The 25,312-nt window shown below is 39.3% G+C and overlaps 1 protein-coding gene across 2 annotated transcripts in view; it reads right to left on the reverse strand.

Moving 5' to 3' along the window:
* PHLDB3 (pleckstrin homology like domain family B member 3) overlaps positions 1–25,312 on the reverse strand; it is a 48,370-nt gene that overhangs the window by 3,103 nt on the left and 19,955 nt on the right. The window contains exons 2-13 of one of the 2 annotated variants that reach the window (XM_063436881.1): positions 24,289–24,533; positions 18,961–19,089; positions 13,201–13,338; positions 12,683–12,811; positions 11,674–11,829; positions 11,340–11,450; positions 10,084–10,158; positions 9,803–9,893; positions 6,002–6,191; positions 4,119–4,197; positions 636–758; positions 74–287 (exon numbers count right to left, since the gene is read on the reverse strand). In XM_063436881.1, coding sequence (XP_063292951.1) covers positions 74–287; positions 636–758; positions 4,119–4,197; positions 6,002–6,191; positions 9,803–9,893; positions 10,084–10,158; positions 11,340–11,450; positions 11,674–11,829; positions 12,683–12,811; positions 13,201–13,338; positions 18,961–19,089; positions 24,289–24,513 — 1,660 coding nt within the window. In that variant the 5' untranslated portion in view covers positions 24,514–24,533. Of the gene's footprint in view, positions 1–73; positions 288–635; positions 759–4,118; positions 4,198–6,001; positions 6,192–9,802; positions 9,894–10,083; positions 10,159–11,339; positions 11,451–11,673; positions 11,830–12,682; positions 12,812–13,200; positions 13,339–18,960; positions 19,093–24,288; positions 24,534–25,312 lie in introns of both variants that reach the window. The other variant, XM_063436880.1, reaches the window with a different exon arrangement.

Raw genomic sequence — 25,312 nt, forward strand, 5'->3', positions numbered from 1 at the left:
CCTGCCTATATACAACATTGTGGAATTTAATATGGCTTAATAAAATAATCTTAATAATGATAAAGACAGATACCTGAATAATATGCCAAACGCCTCTTCTGTCTGTCAAATACAAACCAACGTTTCTTCCAGGTCTTTATGCGTCCTCCCATCTTCACCAGGTACCCTCGGCAGCACATGGCAGAGACCCTCACCTGTGGGCAGGTCTCTACGCTGTGACCCGAGGCTTCCAGATAAGCTCGGAGATCCAAAGGTGGCTTAGAACTAGAAGATGGGGGAACTTTAACCTGGGAATACATATAATAAATGTGATGAAATGATGGTGACGTTAGTTCAATAAATGTAAAGATACAAATGATATAACAGTAAACAGTATATTATGGTAAAATAATGCTTTGAAGGAGTTCAAGAGCTATTGTGATAATGAAACCTGTAATGAAATGGGTACAAATCCAACGTCTTATTTATTGCTATAACTATATGAATTAATGTTTGGTGTGTAATTAGCAAGCACTTCTAAATTCTGTATGAAAAGTGTGATAAACACCAATACTCCATATTTCATTATTTATCGCTACATAAAATCTTGGGTGGGTCCACGGCTGTAGTATAATGTATTACATATGTAAACGCACCTTGGTAGTCTCAGTCAGGACAGGTTGTACCACAGCTGGGGTAGCCACCGGCATTTCATCCTTCACAGTTTTTGGATTCATCTCCAAATGCTGTGTTATCTCTCTAGCGACCCTTTTCTCCTCCTAATATTATTGAAAAAAAATTTTTTAAAGCACAGAATTTATCAAATATATAAGCAAAGAAATAACCATGTCAGTAATATGTATTTATTCGGTGGTATCATACAAGGCCATACAATACCATTGTATATAAATAACCAAAAGTTTTTCAAATAGAAGTGTAAACTCCTGTGTGGGGGATAACCCCTTATAGTGGAATCACTAAATGAACCAGCAAAGTCAGGAGTTTGTTAGGGTTAGGTCAGGTCATCCCTAGCTTTAAGGAGTCCTTACAATAGATATCATTAAAAAAACTTAACGTTTAATACTAAATGCAAATAAAATAGTTTTTTTATTCAAGCACCCATCATACCAAAAATGTCACTGTGTGTAAATAATTAATCAATAAAAAAATAAAAAATAGAAAAAGTAGGCACTTCAATGCTCTATAAGTCTTGACAGTTGTGCCGGGTAGATGGAACAGAACGATGCTGTCCTCCACTGGTCAGACTGTATTGTGGTACCTTCTATTTGGCCTGTTGCAGCAAAAATAGTGAGCCCTTAGCTAAACAGTGAAATATGAGACAAGTGAAGTTAGAATGTACAAACAATTCACCTGTTATCACTTTTTGTGATGTTTCACTGTGAGTTGAGAGTTCCTAATGTTACCAATATTTCTCTTAGCACTTATGTCTGGGAGACTCTGGGTACTATATAGTTAATATGTATCAATGTTGAAAAAAGTTAAATGTTGTACTGGAACCATGTACACATGCTGTTGCAAAGTAGGACTCTTAGTTGGTGCTGTGAGAGTCAGCTGTTTCAGCAAGTACGTGGTATTTGCAGGGAAAGGGGGAATTGGGAGATCTGATTATATAGAGTCTAATAGCTTTCTGTAATCTAATTTCTTTTAGTGCCTTCGAGGGCACCCTTTATCCCCCCAAAAAACTGTTGATTGTAGTGTCTGAGCTAGAGTCTCTTATTTACCCCAATGCCAAATAATTTAATGTGCAATGAATGCCCGAGTAAATGTCCGAAGGCAATTGTAACTTAGAAGCCTCTGTTGTTCGTAAAGTGCCAGTGGAGACTCGGAATAGAGTGTAACAGGCTAAAAAGCGTAATAATCTGTAAAGTCTATCTGGAGTCAGTTTGCTAGAATAATTGATAGCTTCTATATTAGAGGAGTCTGATAGCTAACTCTGCGTTTTACAGGAACATTCAGCACCTAAAAGTTAGATAATCTGCAAAGTGTAGAAGAAGACAATTTTCTTAACTTCTATATTCGAGTAGTCTGGTTACTGACTCTGAGTGTTGCACAAAGACTGGAAGACTGACAGGATTATTTACTAAAATAGGAATTTAAAGTGAATTTAAACTGTTAGTCCAATATAACTCAACTGGAAGCATAACTGGCTTACAGAAGTTTTAAGTTCTCAATTTCCGGCCTCCCAACTGTCCCAATTTTGAAGAGACAGCCAAGATTTTTGGGTCTTGTCCCAACTTAGATTCTTAGTGTCCCGCTTTTGCAGACACCAGGGAACTGTTCCCAACAAATATAGGACAGTTAGATACGCGCGCGCTATGCTTAGGCCACTAGGACCCTGCAGGAAGTACTGAAACAGTGATTCACCATCATTTGCCCTCAGTGGGCCGGTCTGATTGATTGATTGACAGGCGGCCATTTATAGCCGTGCCCTGCTTATCTGGATGCTGGAATGGGAGGTATGCACTAAAGACGAGAGGAAGAGAAAGAGATAGTATCGAGACAGCAAACATGAGTGAAACAGAGACAGAAAGTAATAGAGATTGAAATAGAGATACAGACAGGGAGACACAGAGAGACAGTAATAGAGGGACACAAGAATGAGACAGAGATAAAGAGAGTGACACAAGGAGGAAAAAGAGAGAGACAGAGATAAAGGGTGAGAGAGAGAGAGACTGAAATAGAGACACAGGGGAGAGAGGCAGAGAGGGAGGGTTCTAGAGAGGCATGAGGCAGGGAGTTTGGGATACAGAGAACAGAAAGAGAGAGACACTGCGAGACAGATACAAAAACTGCAACACAAGGCGACAGAGACACAGAGAGAGACACAGAGACACAGAGAGAGAAGATAAATTACGACATATTAAAATAGATAAAAACTGAGTCAGGTATGGGATTGGTGGGGGACAGGGGATTTCGGGAAACGGACAAATAAATAGCCAAAATCAGTGAGATAGCTGTGAGGATAGGGTTCAACGTGAAAAGGAAAGTAGAAGAAAAGTAAATGTAAATTACCGGTTTAATTATTTGATTATCAATTGATTATCAATCCAAGTGTTGGGTACAGTGAAAGACCATAACTTGCTACCTTGTGGATCTTTTTTATCAAACTTTTCTATTCAGCCAGAAAGTTTCATTCCCCGTTCACATCGCCACAAGTCACAGTTTAGTAAATAAACCCTGATTGACAGCCCGACCAGCACATACAACAATGCAAACATGACCGATTCACACATCAAACACGCCATCACTGAGCAGTAACATGTACGGACAGGTGCTTCTCCCAACGCCAGACATGAACAGTGAGCTATTGTTTTACAATAATCCTTCCTATGTGAAATGCAATAAACAGAACATAGAGCCTGTCCAAACCTCCGCCTTCTGTTAGCAATCCCATCACAAGCTGGGAAACCTGTTCCTCCAGTCAGCAGGTTAGTGAATCATGCATGGGGACGGAGTCACAATGTATTCAGCAACTGTTACACCTGACAGTTACAGTATACAGAGAAAAATGTCCAGGAAACCCATGGCACAGTGTCCTGCTAAAGGACTGTATAAGGTCTGTATCTCCCCCGATAGATGGAGAGCTATAGCTGACCTGCAGATCCAGATTGTGGTCGGGCTCCCTGAGAAAATAAACTTCTTCCAGCCCTGGGTGACTTGTCAGAAGAAAGGAGAAGGGCTGGTGTGACGATCATGTGACACGCAGTGGGGAAGGCGGTGTGTTGGTTTAGCATTGCATATTGTATCAGCTGAGACAGCGTGGGGTGTATGTGTGTGACTAGCAGAGCTGCATATATAATGGGAGAGTCACTAGAGGAGTGTGTGTACCAGCAAAACTAGGTTTCATTTACTGTAATTCACAGCAGCTACGGATTATGGCTCCATGCATCAAGTGTCGAACACAAGGATAGTCAGAATCTCCTTTTGTTTTTTGCAAAACTGGCAGCCTGGCTCAACAGTTACTAAAATGTTATTTACTAAATTCATTGAAGCTTTATTTTTTTTTAAGATTTTTTGCAAGTATCATATCTTGAAAAAACTCAAGCAGAAATTACAACAGAAATGCATGTAAAAAAAAAAAAAAAGTTTAAATAAAACATTTGAATGCGTGTACTCACCCTGGCCTTTAGAAGGCGCTCTTTCTCTGCCATGGCCTCCCGCAACTGGCGTTCAATCTCAGCTATTTTAGGCATGGATCTTGGAAATATAAAACAAATTTGCAATTGAGTAATATTCCCATTGAAACTGTTCTAATTACTATAACAGTTCAGATATTTAATATAGTCTTAAGTAATATATATGCTATTCTACAACTACCTGACAAAGGTATTTTACTAAACTAACAAAAAAGTTTTTAAAAATGTTTAAAGGGACACGCTGGGCACCAATACAACTATAATGCATTTCATAGTTTTTGGCTGTATTTTATGCATGTACAAATCTTAATATTTTTTGCAAAAAAAAAATAATGTTTTGCAGAATGCTGCCCCTAAGGCCTGCCTTATTAGACATGCCCTCTCTCTCCAGAAAAACAAAACTTCCTTAATAGTGTACATACACCACTCAAGCCATTGACAGCACTGACTGGGCTAGAAACCAAACAGTCGGTCATTAACATGTTAATAATTATTTAAAAATGGATTAAAAACCAGCCCATTAGTCTGTAAACCAGTAATAGTCTATTAATTTAGTTGGCACGAACAGCTGACATTAATGTGTTAACAAACTCAAGGCACATGCACTTGTTAGTGGTTTATAATACAGTGGTACATGTAAGATATGCATCATTTCATTCTGTTCTCGTTCTAGCCACAAACGGAAGCCAGCAGATTGAAAGCAAAACACTAACAGCATGTGTGTCTCTTTAAAAAAAAAAAAATATAGACCATCTTTACGAAACTTAAATGAATGTGGGCACCCCTGTACCCTAGGAATTAAGAATTTTAGGACTTCGGTATTCCATAATACCGGCAATACCGTAGAAAATAACCAATATTTTGTGAGCAAAGAATTGTGCGCACACCTCTGGCACTCAATGGGTTACATATTTTAGCGCTATGGGTTCAACACAGAGCTGGAAGATATATTCAAAAAGTCCTGTACTACTTATTGTTTCCTTTTAACTCTTAAAATTGTGTTCTATTCCACCTCCCTCCTTATACTATCACTACTTAATTGCTAACTATTATCTCCAGGGTTTTTGTTTTTTTTGAAGTTGGTATGGTCATGTAATTTTATGACTTTTTGTTAATTGTTTGTTTAGCTAGTGTTACTACTTTCACTGATAATCTTGTAAATTTATGTTCATGGTTTATGACTTTCACCTATCTGATCCTTCATATCTTTTTATCCCAAATGTTCTCTCCTCTGGTTTGTCATCTCTAATTAATTACCTCAATATCCCCATGTCTCACCACCCACAATAGTGTGTTTATTTCCTTTTTTTTTTTTTCTTCTAACCCAAGACCTTATATTTCAGACTGGGCCCCTTAAAACAGCATTAACACCCAGCACTCCCAAGCAACCAAGTCCTGCAGAATCTTCTAAGCAGAGGTATTATCTACTAGACGACTACGAGAGGTTAATGGACAATCTGTTAACCAGCAAATAGGAAGGTTCTGGGATACCCAGTAGATAGCAACCCACAAGTCACTGGGAGGTAATAAAACCCATTCTGAGTATCCGCACAATTTGACAATTTCTTCCCTCTGAATTGTAAAGATTAGGGCAGGAGTAGGCAACCTTTGGCACACCAGATGTGCCCCTGATGCTTTGCCAGCATTGTGGCTGTACAAGCACTATGGAAGATGTAGTCCACAACACCTGAAATGCCAAAGGTTGCCTACCCCTGGATTAGAGCAGTTTGCTGGTTGAGTTAAACTCATATGATTCTCAGGTAACATCTGTCTTACAGTGATAGGAGTGGAGGGCGAACAGTCACAGGTCATCATGTTTTTCCAAATAATTTATTAAAGAAGCAGAGATCCTAATTTATAATTACCCATTGGTCAGTGAAGATTTGGGGGGACAATTTGGGGTTTTCGCTTCGTTTGATGTTCTCCTCTCTTCCCCTTGGATATTACGGCTGCGAGCGCTCTGAAGACTGGGGCTGAGAGACAGGCCGATTTTACCAGCCGTGCTTTGAGAGGACACGGCAAGATTTAACGCAAGACCAACGCTCTGCAAACATGCTGTGGAAAAAAAGAAAAGACCTATTTAAATATTTTCAAAATTTCTGCAGGTATTTTTTAGTTTTTTTGCTGCTATAGTTTCTTATAGGTATGGTAAGTGATGGCTTTTATAATTGGCACAGCAGGAGTGAATTTATACTGTAAGGTCAAAATCGTAAAACAAAAGAAAGAAAAATCCTTGCAGCCTTTCACATTTACCACTATCTGCAGAACTGAAATTTCGCACACTGCCAGGATATAAACCGATTTTAAGATTACGAATATTTTTTCTGCTCAAAAAAGCTACATCTGTTAGTGGCAAAATAATAAGCTGCTTAATCATTTACAGGGTTAATTCCTAAACTGAGTGAAGCATTAGGGGACTGGAATTTTTACAGTTTAACTATTTTGAACTTAACAACTTTAGCTTAATGAATCAGTTTTGGTATATAGATCAGACCCCTCCAGCCTCACTGCTCACTTATCTGCCATTTACTTTGTTCATTAACCCTAGTCACACCTCCCTGCATGTACCTTGCACAACCTTCCTAAACACTTCCTGTAAAGAGTCATCTAAAGTTTATCATTTCTTTATTGCAAATTCTGTTTAATTTAGATTTTCTTATCCCCTGCTATGTTAATAGCTTGGTAGACCCTGCAAGAGCCTCCTGTATGTGATTAATGTTCAATTTACAGACAAAGAGATAACATTGTTAAATTACATCTGATTGAAAGTGAAACCAGTTTTTTTCATGCAGGCTGTGTCAGTCATAGCCAGGGGAGGTGTGGCAAGGGCTGCATAAACAGAAACAAAGTGATTTAACTCCTAAATGACAGTGAATTGAGCAGTGAAACCTGAGAAGCATGATCTATACACTAAAACTGCTTCATTAAAGGAACACTATAGTCACCTAAATTACTTTAGCTAAATAAAGCAGTTTTAGTGTATAGATCATAGGAGTTAAATCACTTTGTTTCTGTTTATGCAGCCCTAGCCACACCTCCCCAGGCTATGATTGACAGAGCCTGCATGAAAAAATACAACTGGTTTCACTTTCAAACAGATGTAATTTACCTTAAATAATTGTATCTCAATCTCTAAATTGAACTTTAATCACATACAGGAGGCTCTTGCAGGGTCTAGCAAGCTATTAACATAGCAGGGGATAAGAAAATCTTAATTAAACAGAACTTGCAATTAAGAAAGCCTAAATAGGGCTCTCTTTACAGGAAGTGTTTATGGAAGGCTGTGCAAGTCACATGCAGGGAGGTGTGACTAGGGTTCATAAACAAAGGGATTTAACTCCTAAATGGCAGAGGATTGAGCAGTGAGGCTGCAGGGGCATGTTCTATACACCAAAACTGCTTCATTAAGCTAAAGTTGTTCAGGTGACTATAGTGTCCCTTTAAGCTAAAGTTGTTCAGGTGACTATAGTGTCCCTTTAAGCTAAAGTTGTTCAGGTGACTATAGTGTCCCTTTAAGCTAAAGTTGTTCAGGTGACTATAGTGTCCCTTTAAGCTAAAGTTGTTTAGGTGACTATAGTGTTCCTTTAAATTTAAAATTTTCTTTGAATTCCATCAATTTCCACTTCAGTGAATAACCCTGACAATATTTAAAATCTGAATAGTTAAACTAGTTCAGAAGTTTATAATTGTTTAGAGCTATATTTTAACCAAACTACTATCGAATTACTTATCAAAAGACTTAAGACCTTACAAAGATATAACACATCTTACAACTCATGGTGGCTAAATGCAGATTCTCGGATGTTATAGAGCTACATATCCCATGATGCTATGTCAACCTTGAGTGGTACAAAATCATTTTTCATTTTCTATATTTTCAACGGTACTACTCCCTGTTCAAAGTCTGTACAATTGTCAGTTTAGTGAATATACCCTTAAATCATTATTATTATTTTTTATTTGTTTTTTGATTAGAATCAGAAACTAAAAAAAAAAAGAATGCACAAGATCCCTAGTAAATCGATAGTCTCCCCACCCCCATAACAATTTTATGTATAAACAAGAGTCTTTATTTTACAAAAAGTGCAGATTTTTTTTTTTTATTTTTTTTTTTTAAATGTACTTTTATAAAGTAACCTGGTTATACCCCTCTGGCTGTCGATCACATGATAATTCCTGTTACTTGTTTGATTAACTCAAGAAGCAGCAATTGATCAGATCACCTGCCTTACAAAGGCTTCTCATTGAGCTGCATTGGGAAGTCTGTGATTGGACAGCCACAGAAAGTCTGGGCGGTGTTAGAAGGGGAGGGCTTGCAATGGCCACATACAAGAGAACTGCAGATTTGGTCAGTTTTTACATATACCCACAGTAAAAAAAAAAAGCATGTTTTCATTCTAACAGTGATTTTTATTTTTGAGGGATTTGGGCAGTGGAGTGTCTCTTTAACACTAACTTAGTCAGCTGTCACTAGTGATTGGCTGCGGTGACACAGATGTCAGAGAGTAAATGGAGGTCAGTGTAAAACGACATGCATCTGCAAAGCTACTAGTCATTTTTAGTAGAATCATTATTTCAAATAAAGAGAGAGTCCCAGTGAAACTGTCAGCCCTGTACTGAAATAATTACTGTGATAAGTGATGCATGTAGAAAGCACCAGGTGCTCCACAGTATTATAGAACAGGTCTGCCATAAACGGTGGGAAACCCCAGACCTTATGTTAGTAACTAAGATACTCATTGTGATGAAGCAGTATTTGTGTATCGATCATGACCTTTCAGTCTCACTGCTTAATTCACTTCCATTAAAGAGTTAAATCACTTTTGTTTCTGTTTATACACTCCTAGCTACACCTCCCCGGCTGCGACTGACAAAGCTTACATGAAAAAAAATGGTTTTATTTTCAATCAGATGTTAACTGGCTTTAGAAGTTCTTACTCTCCTGCTCTGCAAGTTGAACTTTAATCACACACAGGAGGTTCCTACACGCTCTAGTATGCTGCTGAAAGAGCAGGTGAGAAGAAATTCTAAATTAAACACACTGTGCAATAAGGGGAACATAAACATTTTTTTTTTTTTTAAAGGAGTTATTTAGGAAGGCAATGTTAGTCACACACAGGAATGTGTGCCTAGGGCTGCATAGACAAAGTGATTAAATATCAGAGAATTGAGCAGTAAGACTGCCGGGGCATGATCTATACACCAAAACTGCTTAATTAAGCTAAAGTTGTTTTGGTGCTTATAGTATCCCTTTAAAAAGATGACCATGGCACCATCTGCAAAATGTATCCAAAATACCAGAGATGGAAAATATCTCTTTAATAATAATAATATTATTATTTTAAGTTTTAGCTTTATAGACAATATGCATGGTGTATTCATGAATCTATCTGCTCATACCGTGCCAAGTACCGAGTTCCACTATTTTCCCAGTGTAGCCTTGGCCTATAAATTGTGGTAGCAGAAGGAGTCCATGGCAGAGATTTAGACCCAAGATTCAGGTAAGCAGATCTTTTAAATTTATAAATATAAACATATACATTTGTATGCAATTTGGAATCCCAAAGTATCGATTACTTTTTATAGTTTGCCAATTTATAATTAATATTTGTAGATGGCAGGTCCACCTTGAAAGGAAGTACTCTCTGAGCACATTGGTCACTTACTGCTGCTGTGAATAGAAACTGGACGGTCGGTAGGCCGGACAAACTGGGCATTTCCTCGTCTTCGTGGCAAGCTGGAGGTTCTCTGGAGTCCCTGGTGGATGGAAAAATATAAGACAAGTTGAGCATGGACCCCAAAACAAGACAACGGAAATAAATGGGAGACGTACAGTCTTAATGTAAAATATCCAATGTCTGAGGGCAGGGAAAGTGAGTGAAATTTGTTTAATCGACCACTAGGTGTCAGAAGATGACAGATGACTGAGGTCTAGTTTCAGTCTTACCTTTCTCAGAGGGCTTTCCACCTTTTCCTTTTGATCAGTGTCTTTGGTTCCAAGTGCCAGCAATCGATTCTTCTCCTAGTGTACAAAACACATGGTCACTGACATGATATATGAGAGCAATATTAACTAAAGTATTTAACATTATACAAGAGGGATAGATATTATACACATATAACCATATATAAGATTAGCCTATCTCTAAGCTGGTAAAGCTATCAACCACGGCCACTGGGCAGTCTTTTAGTTCGTCCCGGCATCAAAAAAATATTATTATATTTAAGTAAGTGCCCCTCATAACGTGTGTATAGACAGCGTTTCTGCCAATGATCTCTATGACCCCAATATTTTGTGCCAATCAAATTAAAGTGACTATAAAAGGCGAAACGCTAAGGATATTTCTAGGTAGTGTAAACCCATTAAACCCTGCGTTCGGTCCCTATGCCCGGTGGAGCCTGACGGGGCTCTGGATTTTTCTGTTTGTGTTTTACAGGTTTTGCTAAATATTTGTTGAATTGTGACGCAAAACATTTTCTACTTAAAACTGTTAGAGAGAGAATGTTCACATAGTTGTTTATAGGAAATTGCTTTCAGTACTTGGCTCCATAGCTCTCAAGTTCTAGTTCTGACTGTCTACATAACCAGGAGAAGAGATTATATACAGGTATGTCTTTCGGGAATACAGCACACCACGTAGCTCATCATGCCTCCATACAGCACACTGCATGGATCATCATCCCTCCATACAGCACACTGCATAGATCATCATCCCTCCATACAGCACACTGCATAGATCATCATCGCTCCATACAGCACACTGCATAGATCATCATCCCTCCATACAGCACACTGCATAGATCATCATCCCTCCATACAGCACACTACATAGATCATCCCTCCATACAGCACACTACATAGATCATGCTTCCATACAGCACACTGCACAGATCATCATCCCTCCATACAGCACAGTGCCCAGCTCTCCAGCTCTCTGCAATGAGCAGTGCCCAGCACACCATCTTTCCATATAGTATACGGCTTATCTCGCCATCAGACTAAGCCTTTGCCCAGTATAATGCCTAGCCCATCTGCTCATCTGGGCTGTAGCCATTATAGTGCCCAGCTCACTGTCAGATCAGGTCTGTACCCAGTACAGTGTCCACCTCACCGTCACATCCTGCCTGTACCCACTATAGTGCCTATCTCATTCTACCCATTATTTCCATACAGGATCATAAAAGACAAATCTAAACAAATACCTGATTTAGAGACTGAAAGACTTGGGCATTTTGCTCACGAAGCTTTTGTCTCTCTGCCACGGCTTGCTCCTCCGCGCCCTTTATCTGTTCTTCTAGGCGCAAAACTTTGTCCTAGGGGGGAAAAAAGGGGGTTAATTTAAAGGCTGATTTGGCACACAGTCCCTACTAGTTTAAATCAGCATTAAGTTCCAATTTATGGCTCATTTCTACATTGTTAAGATAAGACTTTTAAATAAACATCTGCACCAAGGGGCACAGAGATTTCTCCTGAGGCTGTAGAATGCACAATAAATACATACAATGTACACAAATGTCTGGTGGTGATACCACTTACCTTCCTTCGGTTAAGCTCATTTTGTTGCTTGGATATGTTTTGTGAGATCTGTCTGTATGCAGCTTCGTGTTCCTCCTCTCGGCCACTCTCTGTCTCCAGCTGCTGGAACTCCAGGTCCTCAAAAGATTTCACAGCTAATTCCGTAGACTCAGTCATCTGCAATTAACACAGACGCTTTCATCTAAGAATCAACGACCAGTAAACAAAACATAACATGCACTGCCTATCAACAGTGTGAGAGTTACAAACATAAGAACCCAATGTGGTAGCACACTTCACCACCGCAATAACTATCAAAGAATATACCACAGTGACAGTGTCTGGGTTACACACCATTCTAACCATCTATCAAAAAAATGGTAGCAAAGGTAACTGGGCACTCTCCACCACCTTGGAGAGAATGAAGCATCTAAACATGATAGCTGAACAACCTCCAAACACCACGCAGGATAATGGACACAATATAATGTCACCCTCCATTATCTACTGGAAAATCTGATTGATTGACCCAATACATATGTTTCACCAAATATGGAAAAGACATAGATGGAAAAGTGACACCTGGGTCTCCTCATTCTTCTTCTACAAGACAACCGAGCAGTGAACCAAACACCTGGGCACCCTTCCAAGCACGGAGTATATTCAATGCCTAAAAATCTAACTTTGTTCACAGAAGGATCACAGGCATGTAGACCTAAGACCTTCAGGAATCACATGATCTATGTGAGAATCAAAGTTCAACAACCGAGCATCAACTACCTTATAAATAGTAAGCACTTTAATCGGGCAAGTAAGAGACATTCCTAAAAGTAAAACCCTTCTATAAAAGGTCATAACTTAGTATCGTATCCTTTAATTAATAATGAAAAGTATAATAAAATTAATCACACAGTCTTAAACATCTATAAACTCTAATGGAAGTAGAAGCTGTCATCTCCTGAGTCAACAGAAGGACCACAAGTTATCCATTGGTATAAAATCCTAATCAGCCCACCCTACTTCTGCTCACCTCCTGTATCTGCTTCCGTAGTTGTTCCCGTAAACTCTCTGGTTGTTTGTCCAGCTGCGCACGACACTCTGCGATCTTCTTCTCAAGATCCCGCACTTTCTTCTTCTCATCATGCAACCGTAGCTTATCCTGTGGTGTAACAAAACGCAAGTAAGCCGCTGCTCTCACAGCAATGAGCGAAGACTCTAATCTGTGGCTCAGTCTGTATTTTCAACAAAGCAGTTTAATAAGAGATGTTTGTCCAGCAAAACAAAAGCCGGCAACCCATAGATGTGAAGTTCAAGAATTCCTAAAAGGTGAATCCACTGTGCTGAGACTACCAAACAGAACTAATGAGCAAAAGGTATCGTTCTTTACAGCTGTGAATCGAGTATTAAATAAGGGACCAATATCTGTACTCAAATAACACAGGACAGGTCTTTGAGATGATAATTATTCTGATAAGCAGATATAAAAGATGCATTCATTCAGGTGATGACAGAAGATGTTCTGTGTAAATAGGTGTGCCCAAATATTACCTTTTCTTTTTCTTCCTGCCACCTCCCCTCCGTCTGTCTCAATTGCTCATGTAAAGACTGTATCAGTGCCTCATCCTGTTCCATCTTCTTCCTTTCGGTCCTCAGCTCTCCTTCCAGCAAAGCCACCTCCATTTCCACCTGCAATAAACAGAAAGAGAGACTTTGTGAGAAATAAGCACCTCCCACGAGGAACTCTCCTATCCCCAGGGATAATATCCCTCCTAAATGGGAAAAACTGGGAGGAGCAGAAATGAAAGGGAAAAAGCTAACTTTGAAAAAATGTTTCTGGCTTTCCAATACATTTCTGTCCTGAAAATAAAAACAATTATAATAGTGAATACCGATACAGATCATACCTCTAAGACTGTCTTAGCCTAATGGGAGTAGTAGTCTACGTGACGTGAAATGCTTGCCCTTAAATCAAAGGGACAAGGACTATTTTTTAACATATTACTGCTATTTGTGATATATTTTGGTGTTTGGTCAGAAAATCCCTACAAATAAATAAATAAATAAATAAATAAATACATCATTGAAAACGCACACTAAAAATCCCCAAAATGAGAGAAATGCCTCCAAACTTCTACGGAAATCCAATTACACTATGAAGACAGCTTACAAGCAGAGCCCAAAATTGCAATAAAGGTTTGGGTTTTTTTTCTTGCTTCCTGTCAAAAAACAGCAAAATAGAGATCACAATTTCTATGCTTGGCGTGATCATAAGGAAAAATAACTTTGAATAGTTGAAAAACAAGTCAGGAGTTTCACAATGTGCAGACTAGATGTGTAAATTACATTCTATGTACTGTCAGACTACGTAGATTCTCAGCAATCAGGAGCGGCGAGGTAATTAGTCTTCCAGACGACAAAGATGGACCAGCAAAGAAAGCCAGTGCCGTTTCTAAAGGATGTGACGAGCGATGTAAAAAAGGGATTTGGCCAAACGACAGACCTTGCACTGACCTCTAGTGCACCATTCTTCTGCTTTTGACCGTGGTTGCTTTGTGCCTGTGAATGTTCCTCAGACACCGTGCTTCTAAACTTGACATTGCTCAAGAAAACAAGTGTCCTGTTGTATCAGTTAATCTATTGTTTCAGTGTCAATACTCCCAGACTGCGGTGCACACCTGTTCAGCCACAGAATATAAACAGTGGACAAGTTCTGTACGGGCTGGCGGAGCAAATAGTGACATTGACAGACGGGTTCTTTTAAGGAATAAGGAAATATCTCTGCGGTTCTTTTCAAATATTTTTTATTAAAGGTTTTATATTTTTACATCAATATATGCAGTCCTTTTATATTGAATACACACAAGACAACATTGTATATGAAGATCTATACAAAAAGAGTACAAACTAAACAAAAAAAATTGTTTATACTAACAGAACAGCATTCAATAGAATACATTTTGTTCTGCAACATATTATGAAAGTTTGATTTGGAAAACCGGAACATCTATTTTTATTTTTTGAGCAACAAAAGTTATATTTGAACTAATTTGAATAAGTCCTAGGGGTGCGATCTCTATACCTGCTTCTATAATTCTGCTGATAAGCCTCAGGCAAGTAATTGGTATGTATATCGAGAGCAAGATTGTTTGACTTTTTGTACACAAACAAAAATATAAACAAACCACATGAATTTGTTGGTTTAATTCAGGGGGGGAAATAAGGGGGGTTTAAGCATTAGCAAACCCACTAAACATTTTTCTGGTTGCTGCGCCCGTGTGCGGCATAGTAGCATTTCCATTGGTGATTAAGAAGACAAGCAGACTTACCTTTAAAGGTTGGGGGGCAGGGGGGAGTGCAGAATTCCTGGACATTTTATTCGTGACCATAAATGAACATAGGATTTAGAACACCATAGCATCTGAGTTACACAAACTAGTTCCTAAACGCATTTATTGTGATTTAAAGACACATTACTGTGAGAGTTTTATTGCTGTGATGCTCCACGATAAACTCAGAAACCCCAAAAATGTCAGGGACCTTAAGATATAAAGACAGGAAAGTGAGATATTTGGGCTCAAAATACAACTAAACAGGAAAAAACTGGGAGGTATGGGCATAATGTGTATATAGGGCAGAATTTCATACATGCTCAAGTATGACACCGTTGTTTATTGGGGTGCAGGTTTGTTTTTGGGTTCTGAATTCTAGAAATATGGCCTGCTAAAAAATTATAGCCCAACCTAAAATATGAGCTGTTTTTGCTTACTTTCACCACCATTTCTTTAACCCCTTAAGGACACATGACATGTGTGACATGTCATGATTCCCTTTTATTCCAGAAGTTTGGTCCTTAAGGGGTTAAACTTCTTCCAAATTGCCTTTACCAATTGTGAGGTGTTCACGCAGTTTCTACCATTGTGGCTGTGAACTACAATTCTTATCACATGCATGTAATCAGTTGGGTAGCATGGGAGTTGTAGTCCGCAGCACCTGTAAGGCCATAAAAGTGTCATCTCATGTTCTCTTCTACATTCCATAAATGGAAAAGTTTACGTTTTCTTAGCAGGGGTGGCTGAGGATATAAGCCCCTTGGCCATTTTTATGAATCGTAAAAATCCCAACTCCTGTTTTGAATTAGATATATATTCCCAGACTACACTGTGCCATCCCAACCCCCCCTGTCAGGTTTCGGTTCCTCCTATAAATGAGAATAGTCTGGAAATACTGGTTTGTCAGGGTGCGGGGGAGTCAAGGATAGTGACGCTACCGCAGTTTGTTGGGGGAGGGGTTTTGAAGTATGATGGATGGTTTGGGAATGAAACCAAAAGAGCAGACGTTCTGGGGAAAACTGTACATATTGAACAAGATTAACAATCAGGTGGTTAGCGCTAAACACTGGCAAAGGTGTGACACGCAGAAAATATAGGGTAGAAAAAGATCCTACTGTGGTCGTTTTGGTAACCTCTACTTAATATGTATCAAGCAGTTAGCATTGGGTTTTCTCAGAAAATATGAGAAATGATTTTAGTAAAATTCTGGTGGTCTACAGCTCACAAAGAATTAGAATTCTGCAGCCCACTCAGGAAAGGGATTTGGTGATCACTTGGAAAATGAAATCCAGCCAGAAAAGCATAGGTACAGAGAGCACTATCCGAAATTAAATGCTAAAGTTAGCTAGATATTTTTATTGTGCTTTTAATAAAATTTTATTTAAAAAATATAAATGAATAAAAAATTGTAAAACGTGCGTATTTATTCAGTGCATATTTCGTTTTTCAATAAAAAAGTTACAGGCAGTGCTACAAGACGTTTTATATACACTATCTGATGACAATGATAATTTAATAGGAGGTGAGTGAGCTTTCCTGAAAGGTAGTGTGTGTTACGAGAGGTGTGGCGGGTCCAAGAACGCAGAGTGCTCAGGGAATGTGGTTTAAAGAGGTATTCAGAGGTGGAGCGAATATAAAAGTAATTTATTTTGTTTTTGTTTTTCTTCAGAGAAGTGGTTAAAAACTTGGCAAAGTAAAACACAGACATTAACATACCCCCAACACTGGCGTTAAAAGCAGCAGCGTCCTGAGCAGGGGGGGATGTGACTGCATCCGAGGGACCCAGAGTATAGAGCGAGCACATCTTGCACTGCGCTTTTTGAAAACAGTTCCCGGGTGTCCCCAAAAGCAGAACACCAGTGAACAAAGTTGGGATGGTGGAACAGGACACGAAAATTGGGACTGTTCCCGAACTCTGGAAGGTTGAGAGGCATGCATTAGCAAGTTTAGCTGAATTAACGTATCACAAATTAATAAAAAAGTAAAAAGCTTTTCCATTTTTTGAAATTTTTGTATTGCATTGCAACGATATCACAAGCAGGTAAAGACATGTCATGGTAAAATAGAAGATTAGTGTCAACAAGATTATGCCATACATGTCAAGATTTTTGCACAATTTTTAATTATCTCATGTTAAACGAACAGCTTAAATATATCAGAAGAAAACAAGCAAAACCACTGGAGCTGGAGTTAAGGGCAGCATGATAAAATGCCTAGAATCACTCAAGAAAGCATATCCTTCACGGTGCACAATGAGTCCTCTCATTGGGCCATTATTATGTAAAAGTCATCCGACTTCTAGGATCGCAAACCACTACTTCTAATTACGGAGTCAGCATTGAAGAGGGTGACACAAGAGACAACGTAAGGATTGGCGGAGGCCTGTGGCCCAGGTAAGTTCCCGTAACACATGATCGATGCGCATAAAGCCTAACTGGTGGCCCGGAATTAGGGAAGTCCATTGGTCCAGCATTGCCCCAAAATCTCGAGCAGATGTCAAAGCCACTGAGCAGAGAGTCCACATGTAAAAGTCTCTGGCCCACTTTTGGCGAGGTAACAGTCACCACCTTGGATCAGTTTGTAGCAGTTAGCAGGCCAGCCGATCAACCTGTGACAGAAACTATTGAAGCTGCTCCGGACAGGGAAACCAGAATTATCCCCACCGGTCCACAGGGGTGGAAAACCAGCTCTAGTTGAAGTCACAAGACAATTCAGGAGGGTAACAGCCTCTCCAGCTCCTTCAGATCAAAACAATAAGCATAAGGGAAACTTACAAAAAACACTGCCAATCCAAGCCAAAAATAAAAAAAATAAAAAATAAAAATGTATAACAAGTAGCGTTTTGTGGAAATTGTATAGAATGTAGATCGAATAATTCCTCAGTAGCTTTTTCTTTGCTGCCCCATGACCCACCCGAAGAAGATGGTTGCATCCGCAGTGGACAGGTTTAGTTGGGTAAAACTCACTTCCTGCTGGTGGGAGACACTCCCCCTACTCCCGGCCACGGGACCTCCAGCGGTGACGTCACCATTGGGGGTCTTTACGAATTCTGCAAGTCCACAGACATTGACAGTGCTGTTTTGAGGGAAATGCTGAGTCAACTCGAGTATAGCCTAACTTAATTTAATGAGGGTGATCTCTTTAGCTGACGTCTCTAGGTAGGAACTGACTTGTCTTGTGCAGAACTTGTCCAAACAAGAGAACATGTAAAGATCTCACCACAGTCAGCATCATTCCAGCTACACCAAGGGGCGTATTCACTAAATACCAATTTGTAGTCAATTGAAAGCTCTTTTGCAACAATTGGGACAAAATTGTTTTTCTAGTTTAGCTCTATTCACTTCCTAGATTCTGCAGTTTGGTTTCCAATGCAGTAAAATATGATGTTTAGTAAATAACCCCCTTCGTAACTAACCAGAGACTCACTTTCTGAGTTCACTCATTGGGAACGAATTCTAAAAATATTCATAAACAACCCTCTGATTGTTATTGCCTGTATTTCCTCAATAAACACAATATTTTGTCGGATTTGTTTAGTAAGATTATCAGAATGACAATCGTTACAATCTATCCAAACATACACAATTAAGTCATGCACTCAAACTCCCACTACTCCTGGGCGGCAGCAATGACCATAATACACATCAGCCCCAATACATACAATAAAAAAACAAAGAAAAAAAAGATTATATTGTATCCTTTCAGTGCCAGAGGAATGAGCTATGCCTTCCTTCCAGTAAACGTTTTGTGTGTGTGTATGTGGGGGGAGGGGGGGGGGGGGGGGGGGGGGAGTTCTGCTAATTCAAAAAATAAGAAAAAGTTACCTTTCCCTAGTTAATATCTTTAAGAAAGGTGGCACAAGCAACTTAATTAAATTAAAAAAAAAAAAAAAGGTTTTAAAAAATGATTTAGATTACTGTACAATCCTCTGGCACTTACAAGGTTAACGGTGTTAGCGTGACCAAAAGGTGCAGGTTACCTCAATAGTGAGCTCACGCCGCTGTAGCTGCAGCTCTCTGATTTCCTGCTCCAGCTGTGAAATCCGACCTATAACTTTCATCTGCTCAATTTCGAGCTGCATCTGGACCGGAATCCTGACCACATCTTCCTGCTGGTGGGAGACAGAGAATGTAAACGCCATCCGTTAAACACAACATCGAATTCATCATAAGAACCCCGAACGGTCGTGAATTGAAAAATCTATATAGTCATAGTTTGGCCATCGCTGCCCACTTTGACCAATTTGTTTTTCAATCAACTACAATTCAGAGTTTAGCGAATAAACCCCTGCTATTATTATTATATCAAAGTTGACAGTAATAATTTCATTCCAAATCAGGCAGAGGGTCTAATCGGCTCACCGGATATGTAAAACATGAAGCGTGCCAACTAAATGTAGAACCAAAAATGTATAGGAAGCGGTCTAAGCAGAAGAGAGAGCAATGCAGTCTATTCAAGTGCACTGACAATTAAAGCAATTGCACTTTTTTAACAAGATGTTTAAAGGACATAAAGATACACTGTATGTTAGTCACATTGTGTAGGTTCGGTCACAGACATTTGAACGGGTAAGCCCTTTAAATTAATTTCTTTAATTTCTTGCCTCCATAAACCTACCCCGTACCCCCCATCTTGCAGTTTCTTTAATAACATCAATTAATTAACAGCAAGTATTTAAAGGGAAATTCAGTCTAGCGGTAGCGTTCGACTGTACGAATACTAAACTACATTTACAAAAGCTCAGTTGTGCGCATATAGTCCTTCGGCAGAGTAATTTAAAGGTAGGTACGTCTGGCTTTTAACCCTGCAAGTGAAAACATTGGCATTCTGCAGGATTTAAATGCCTCCAGTGGCGGTCTATCAGGCACATTAGACCATGCGCACTAGCCTCCTTAATGCTTTCCTATAGATCAGCATTACTAGCAGAGATCACTGATCTCCATCTCAGCCAAGAAGGCTTGACGGCAGCTTCTATTCCAACACTACGACAAGTCCTCCCTATAGGTGGGGGTCAGGGACCTAAACGACCAAGAGGGCACAACAGCATTCGGAACACACATTTTTATTCCTACCCCTATAATGTTCCATTTATAGATATCCCCCCAAACTGCGTTAGAAAGATACTTTAAAAAAGTATCATGATTAGCTGTGTAACCTCGTCTGAACACAGTTCACTGCAAAAGCCACAAAAATTAGGGATTTTCTGAAAATTTAGGAACCTCACGTGCAAGTATTATTTTTTACTTTTTTTAAGTAAAGGATGCATGAGCTACACAATGTACTTAAAAAAAATCTGATGGGTCATCTGAAGGCTGGAAGTGACAATTTCTTTCTGGTATACCATTTAAACCAAAATAAAGGATTGCAAAAAATAAATCAAAGACTGCAAAAATATAAAAACGTGTATCTTTAGTAAGATGTATTCGTTATGCTCAGCTGTGACAAGTTATTCCCAATATTAGTTTAATGTCCCAGGTCACAAGACACGTGTTTCCTTTTTAGAATTTATGATTGCAATACATAGTTTATTAAACATTTCACAAGAATCAGGAACTCCACTGATTCAGGGCTAAGGAACTGAAAATGACCTGTAAAATGTTTTATCATGTGGCGCGGCCATTTCTTTAAAAGTCATCTTAAAGACCTAACGAACGATATCACAATCTAGTTCAATCCTGGCACAGACAAGGCATATTTTGCAAATGAGTAAAAGAAAAAGAAACCTTGTTTGATCTCTTCTATTCTCGGTATCTATTCTCTATGCCGATTGCTGGGTGCAAAGACAGAGCTCATAGCAATGACAGACAGAACAAAGATGGAGAGGTGTGGATTGATATATTTAACCCCTTAAGGACCAAACTTCTGGAATAAAAGGGAATCATGACATGTCACACATGTCGTGTGTCCTTAAGGGGTTAAAGGAACACTATAGTCACCTAAATTACTTTAGCTAAATAAAGAAGTTTTAGTGTATAGATCATTCCCCTGCAATTTCACTGCTCAATTCACTGTCATTTAGGAGTTAAATCACTTTGTTTCTGTTTATGCAGCCCTAGCCACACCTCCCCTGGCTATGATTGACAGAGCCTGCATGGAAAAAAAAAAACTGGTTCCACATTCAAACAGATGTAATTTACCTTAAATAATTGTATCTCAATCTCTAAATTGAACTTTAATCACATACAGGAGGGTCTAGCAAGCTATTAACATAGCAGGGGATAAGAAAATCTTAATTAAACAGAACTTGCAATAAAGAAAGCCTAAATAGGGCTCTCTTTACAGGAAGTGTTTATGGAAGGCTGTGCAAGTCACATGCAGGGAGGTGTGACTAGGGTTCATAAACAAAGGGATTTAACTCCTAAATGGCAGAGGATTGAGCAGTGAGGCTGCAGGGGCATGTTCTATACACCACAACTGCTTCATTAAGCTAAAGTTGTTCAGGTGACTATCGTGTCCCTTTAATTATTACACACCTCCCAAATACATATTGTTTTAAATATAGGGAATAATTAAATGTAATATTAAAAATCCTAAGAAGTAACAGTCTGCCCCCCTTTATGTGTAAATTGTTTGGTAAAAGTGCTAATTTTAAAATATCGTATCCCTAGAAAACAGTGTATCTGACAAACCTGCTCCCAGCAGCCATGATGGGAAATAAACAAGGAGAATGTGTTGGTATACGCATTTACTTTAATCTATACATTTCTCCAGCACAATATATAGATTTAAAGTTATACACACCCACACTTCCCAATATTTCAAATGGACAAATATAGACACTTTAATTGTATGGGTGTAGGTGAGGGTGTGGCCAGGGCCAGGGCTCTTATGAGACATTTTAGGTGACAATGTATGCAACTGATTTAAACAGACTAATTTCTAAACACATTTATTGTAGTTTAAAGACACATTACTGGGAGTATTATTGCTGTGGAGCTCTGTTATACACGCAGACACATTACTGGGAGTATTATTGCTGTGGAGCTCTGTTATACACGCAGACACATTACTGGGAGTATTATTGCTGTGGAGCTCTGTTATACACTCAGACACATTACTGGGAGTATTATTGCTGTGGGGCTCTGTTACACACTCAGACACATTACTGGGAGTATTATTGCTGTGGGGCTCTGTTATACACAGACACATTACTGGGAGTATTATTACTGTGGGGCTCTGTTATACACGCAGACACATTACTGGGAGTATTATTGCTGTGGAGCTCTGTTATACACTCAGACCAATTACTGGGAGTATTATTGCTGGGGAGCTCCGTGTTATACACGCAGACACATTACTGTAAGTATTATTGCTGTGGAGCTCTGTTATACACTCAGACCCATTACTGGGAGTATTATTGCTGTGGAGCTCTGTTATACACTCAGACCCATTACTGGGAGTATTATTGCTGTGGAGCTCTGTTATACACGCAGACACATTACTGTAAGTATTATTGCTGGGGAGCTCCGTTATACACGCAGACACACCAACAAAATTAAACTTCTAGAAAAGAGGGATATTGGGGTAGAAAAGAGGGACCTGGGGATTCAGATCCAAAATAGGGACTGTCGCTCCTAAGTAGGGACACTTGAGAGGTATGCCTACCTGAATATGATAATTTATAGATGGCACGTTTAACTTTAATATAATGCTTCATGAACAGCTTACAGAAGAAGATCAAAATAATAAATGTCATACATAAAACAGACTTTATTAGCTCTACCAACTATGCCCATTGCATGTTCCCTGTCCCATTTAATAATTATTTGTTCATAATTAATATGTTGGAAAATAAAGTCTATGCTGAATACAATGTACTCTGTAAAACCTTACACCTTCCCCCCTTCCCCCCCCACCCCAAGGCCTCAGATTATCGAAAAGTGACTCACTGACACTTTGTCATATGTCACACGGGAATGTAAGATTAAATTTATGGTGACAACATTTTTTCCAGTTGCTTCCCTTGCTCATCATGTAACAAATAATTACTGGTCTTTTTTAATCAGAACAATAGAAAAACATTTTAAGGATCTATACACTAAGAAGTAATTTTTTTGGAATCCCAATATATATTTTTCATTTTGATTTATTTATTTATTTAAAATAAAAAGTTAATGTGTCAGCAACTCACCACAAATCATGTTTTGAAATCTGGCGTTTCAATTCTTATTAAAACAGTAACACTTTTATCAAATGTATTTGTCAGAAAATTAGAATCAATGTATTCTGCGTAAACAAATAATAACCTGGAGCTAACTGGGTTCGGCAATACAAAATATATCCCATATCTTTTTATCTCTCTCGCTATCCCCCATATTGTAACGCTCTCTCACTAGCCCAGAGACAAACTGGCCAGTATCCAGTAGTGTGACTACAAGTCCTAATATATCCAGAACGATCCATTCCAGTCACTTCTGTCCACGTAGAAACCTCTCTGTGTCGCCAGTCACCATCACCAGGAGTTTCAGACGAACACTCTATGTAGGAACCAGAAAGTATAGGCGCTCACTATATGGTGAAACAGGCTGCGGTATTTTAAGGCGCAGTATACGCTATTTTTTATCTACTCTATGTAGGACCCTGTACTACTCCTATGTCCAAGTCACCCTGTGCCCATTGTAGGTGCAGGGTGTGTGTAATGTATGTTCTTATTGTTATATGTTTTGTCTGCCCTCGTGCCCTGCTGATGCTTGCTACCAACTAGGTGGATTTGGCTGTGGAGCATCTATGGCGCCATCTGTTGTTAGCAACTGTTGTGTGCACTACCTGAATAGCAAGACTTCGCAATTCACATATTTAGGTAGATTTGCATATTGCTAATTCTGCAGGCAGGAGAGATATGTTGTGTTAAAGGATCACTATCAGCTTTATGTAACAACATATGGGCTACTCCCAAGTAAAATAAAAAATATTGTATGTTAGTTCATTTTGGAACGTGTGTCCTGCGTGGATATTTAGGGTTCCCAGTAACAGAGTCTTCTGACCCGTTGGCTGGCTACACAATGCCTCTAGCCCTAGAACAAATCAAAGTACCTTTGTAATTGTAAAGGCAATAGAAATCACATTACAGGCAGAGGTAGATACCTGCCCGGAAGGAGAGCTGCAGCCTGGTCGGGTGGAAAAGCTCCAGAAGGACCCCAATCAAGCTGCCGCGACTAGGGCAGAAGCGCTTCAGGTTTCCCGGTTCCCAACCCAAATGAGGTACCCAGCCGGGTCACATTCTCCTATGGCTTATCAGTATACTAAGGAAAGTTTACATCATTTTGTGAAAAACTTAAGACAAACACTGACACACAGAAGGACTTACCTGAGCGCGGGCACTCTCTGTGCTGCTGGTCTCTTCTTCATCTGTGCTATCTGTGGTCCTTCCACCCTCTGAGGATAAGGAATCCCCCTCTAGCTCCTCACATGGGGGCTCCCACCCACTATCCTCTTCTATTTTCTTCTCAGGAGACATTGACCTAGTAGATGGGTCCAGGCAAACACGAAGTTCTAACTGACCCAAAAGGGATCCTGGGCGAGCGACAACCATGGGTTACCACGTCATGCAGTCTGTGGAGACACAGGAGAGAAATTTCATTATTAATATTTGAATATCAGTACCAGAGCATCAACATGTTCAAAAGCGCTTTGCAGTCGGTATACTACACACATAAATAGAAACAAAAAAGCGAGAAGAATAAATAACCGGGACTAATACATGCTATATGTTGCATTAATATAGAGGCAGAGCAATACTATACATCGAATTATTAAAATGGGCTAAACCATGCTACACAATGCTTTAATACAATGGGCTGATCAATGCTGTATAGTCGGAAAACCAATAAAAGTTTAATGCATTCATTAGGTTTTGGCCTCATACAAATGCCATATTTTTTTTGAATTTGCAAATCGTTTTTACGTAAAATAAATAAATTTTTTGCATAATGCTGCCCCCTCAGTCTGCCTCCTTAGCCACGCCCCCTCATTCCATAAAAAACATTTCCTTATCAGTGTACGTACACAGCTCAGCCACTGACAGCGCTGAATGGTCTGAACTACAAAGCAACCTACATAAGGAGGGGACACCCAGGAAAGGCATATTGTAAGGATATCAGCTTCTCTGACTGTCTGCAGCCAGGTTGTAAATTAAAAGCAGCTCACTCAGTGCCGTTAGATGTATGGATCTAGTTTTTGCACAGTGATTTAAATAAAATGTATGCACACAGCTCAAACTCTAATTTGTTGGGTTTTGTTTTTTTTAGAAAAGGCAGTGTTTACATTGGTGACCAACACCACCTCTATTGGCTGTCACTCTGCCACTAGAGGTACTAGAGCGTTTGCATGCT

Source organism: Pelobates fuscus, chromosome 11, assembly GCF_036172605.1.
Source record: "Pelobates fuscus isolate aPelFus1 chromosome 11, aPelFus1.pri, whole genome shotgun sequence".
In the NCBI taxonomy this organism is placed as follows: domain Eukaryota; kingdom Metazoa; phylum Chordata; class Amphibia; order Anura; family Pelobatidae; genus Pelobates; species Pelobates fuscus.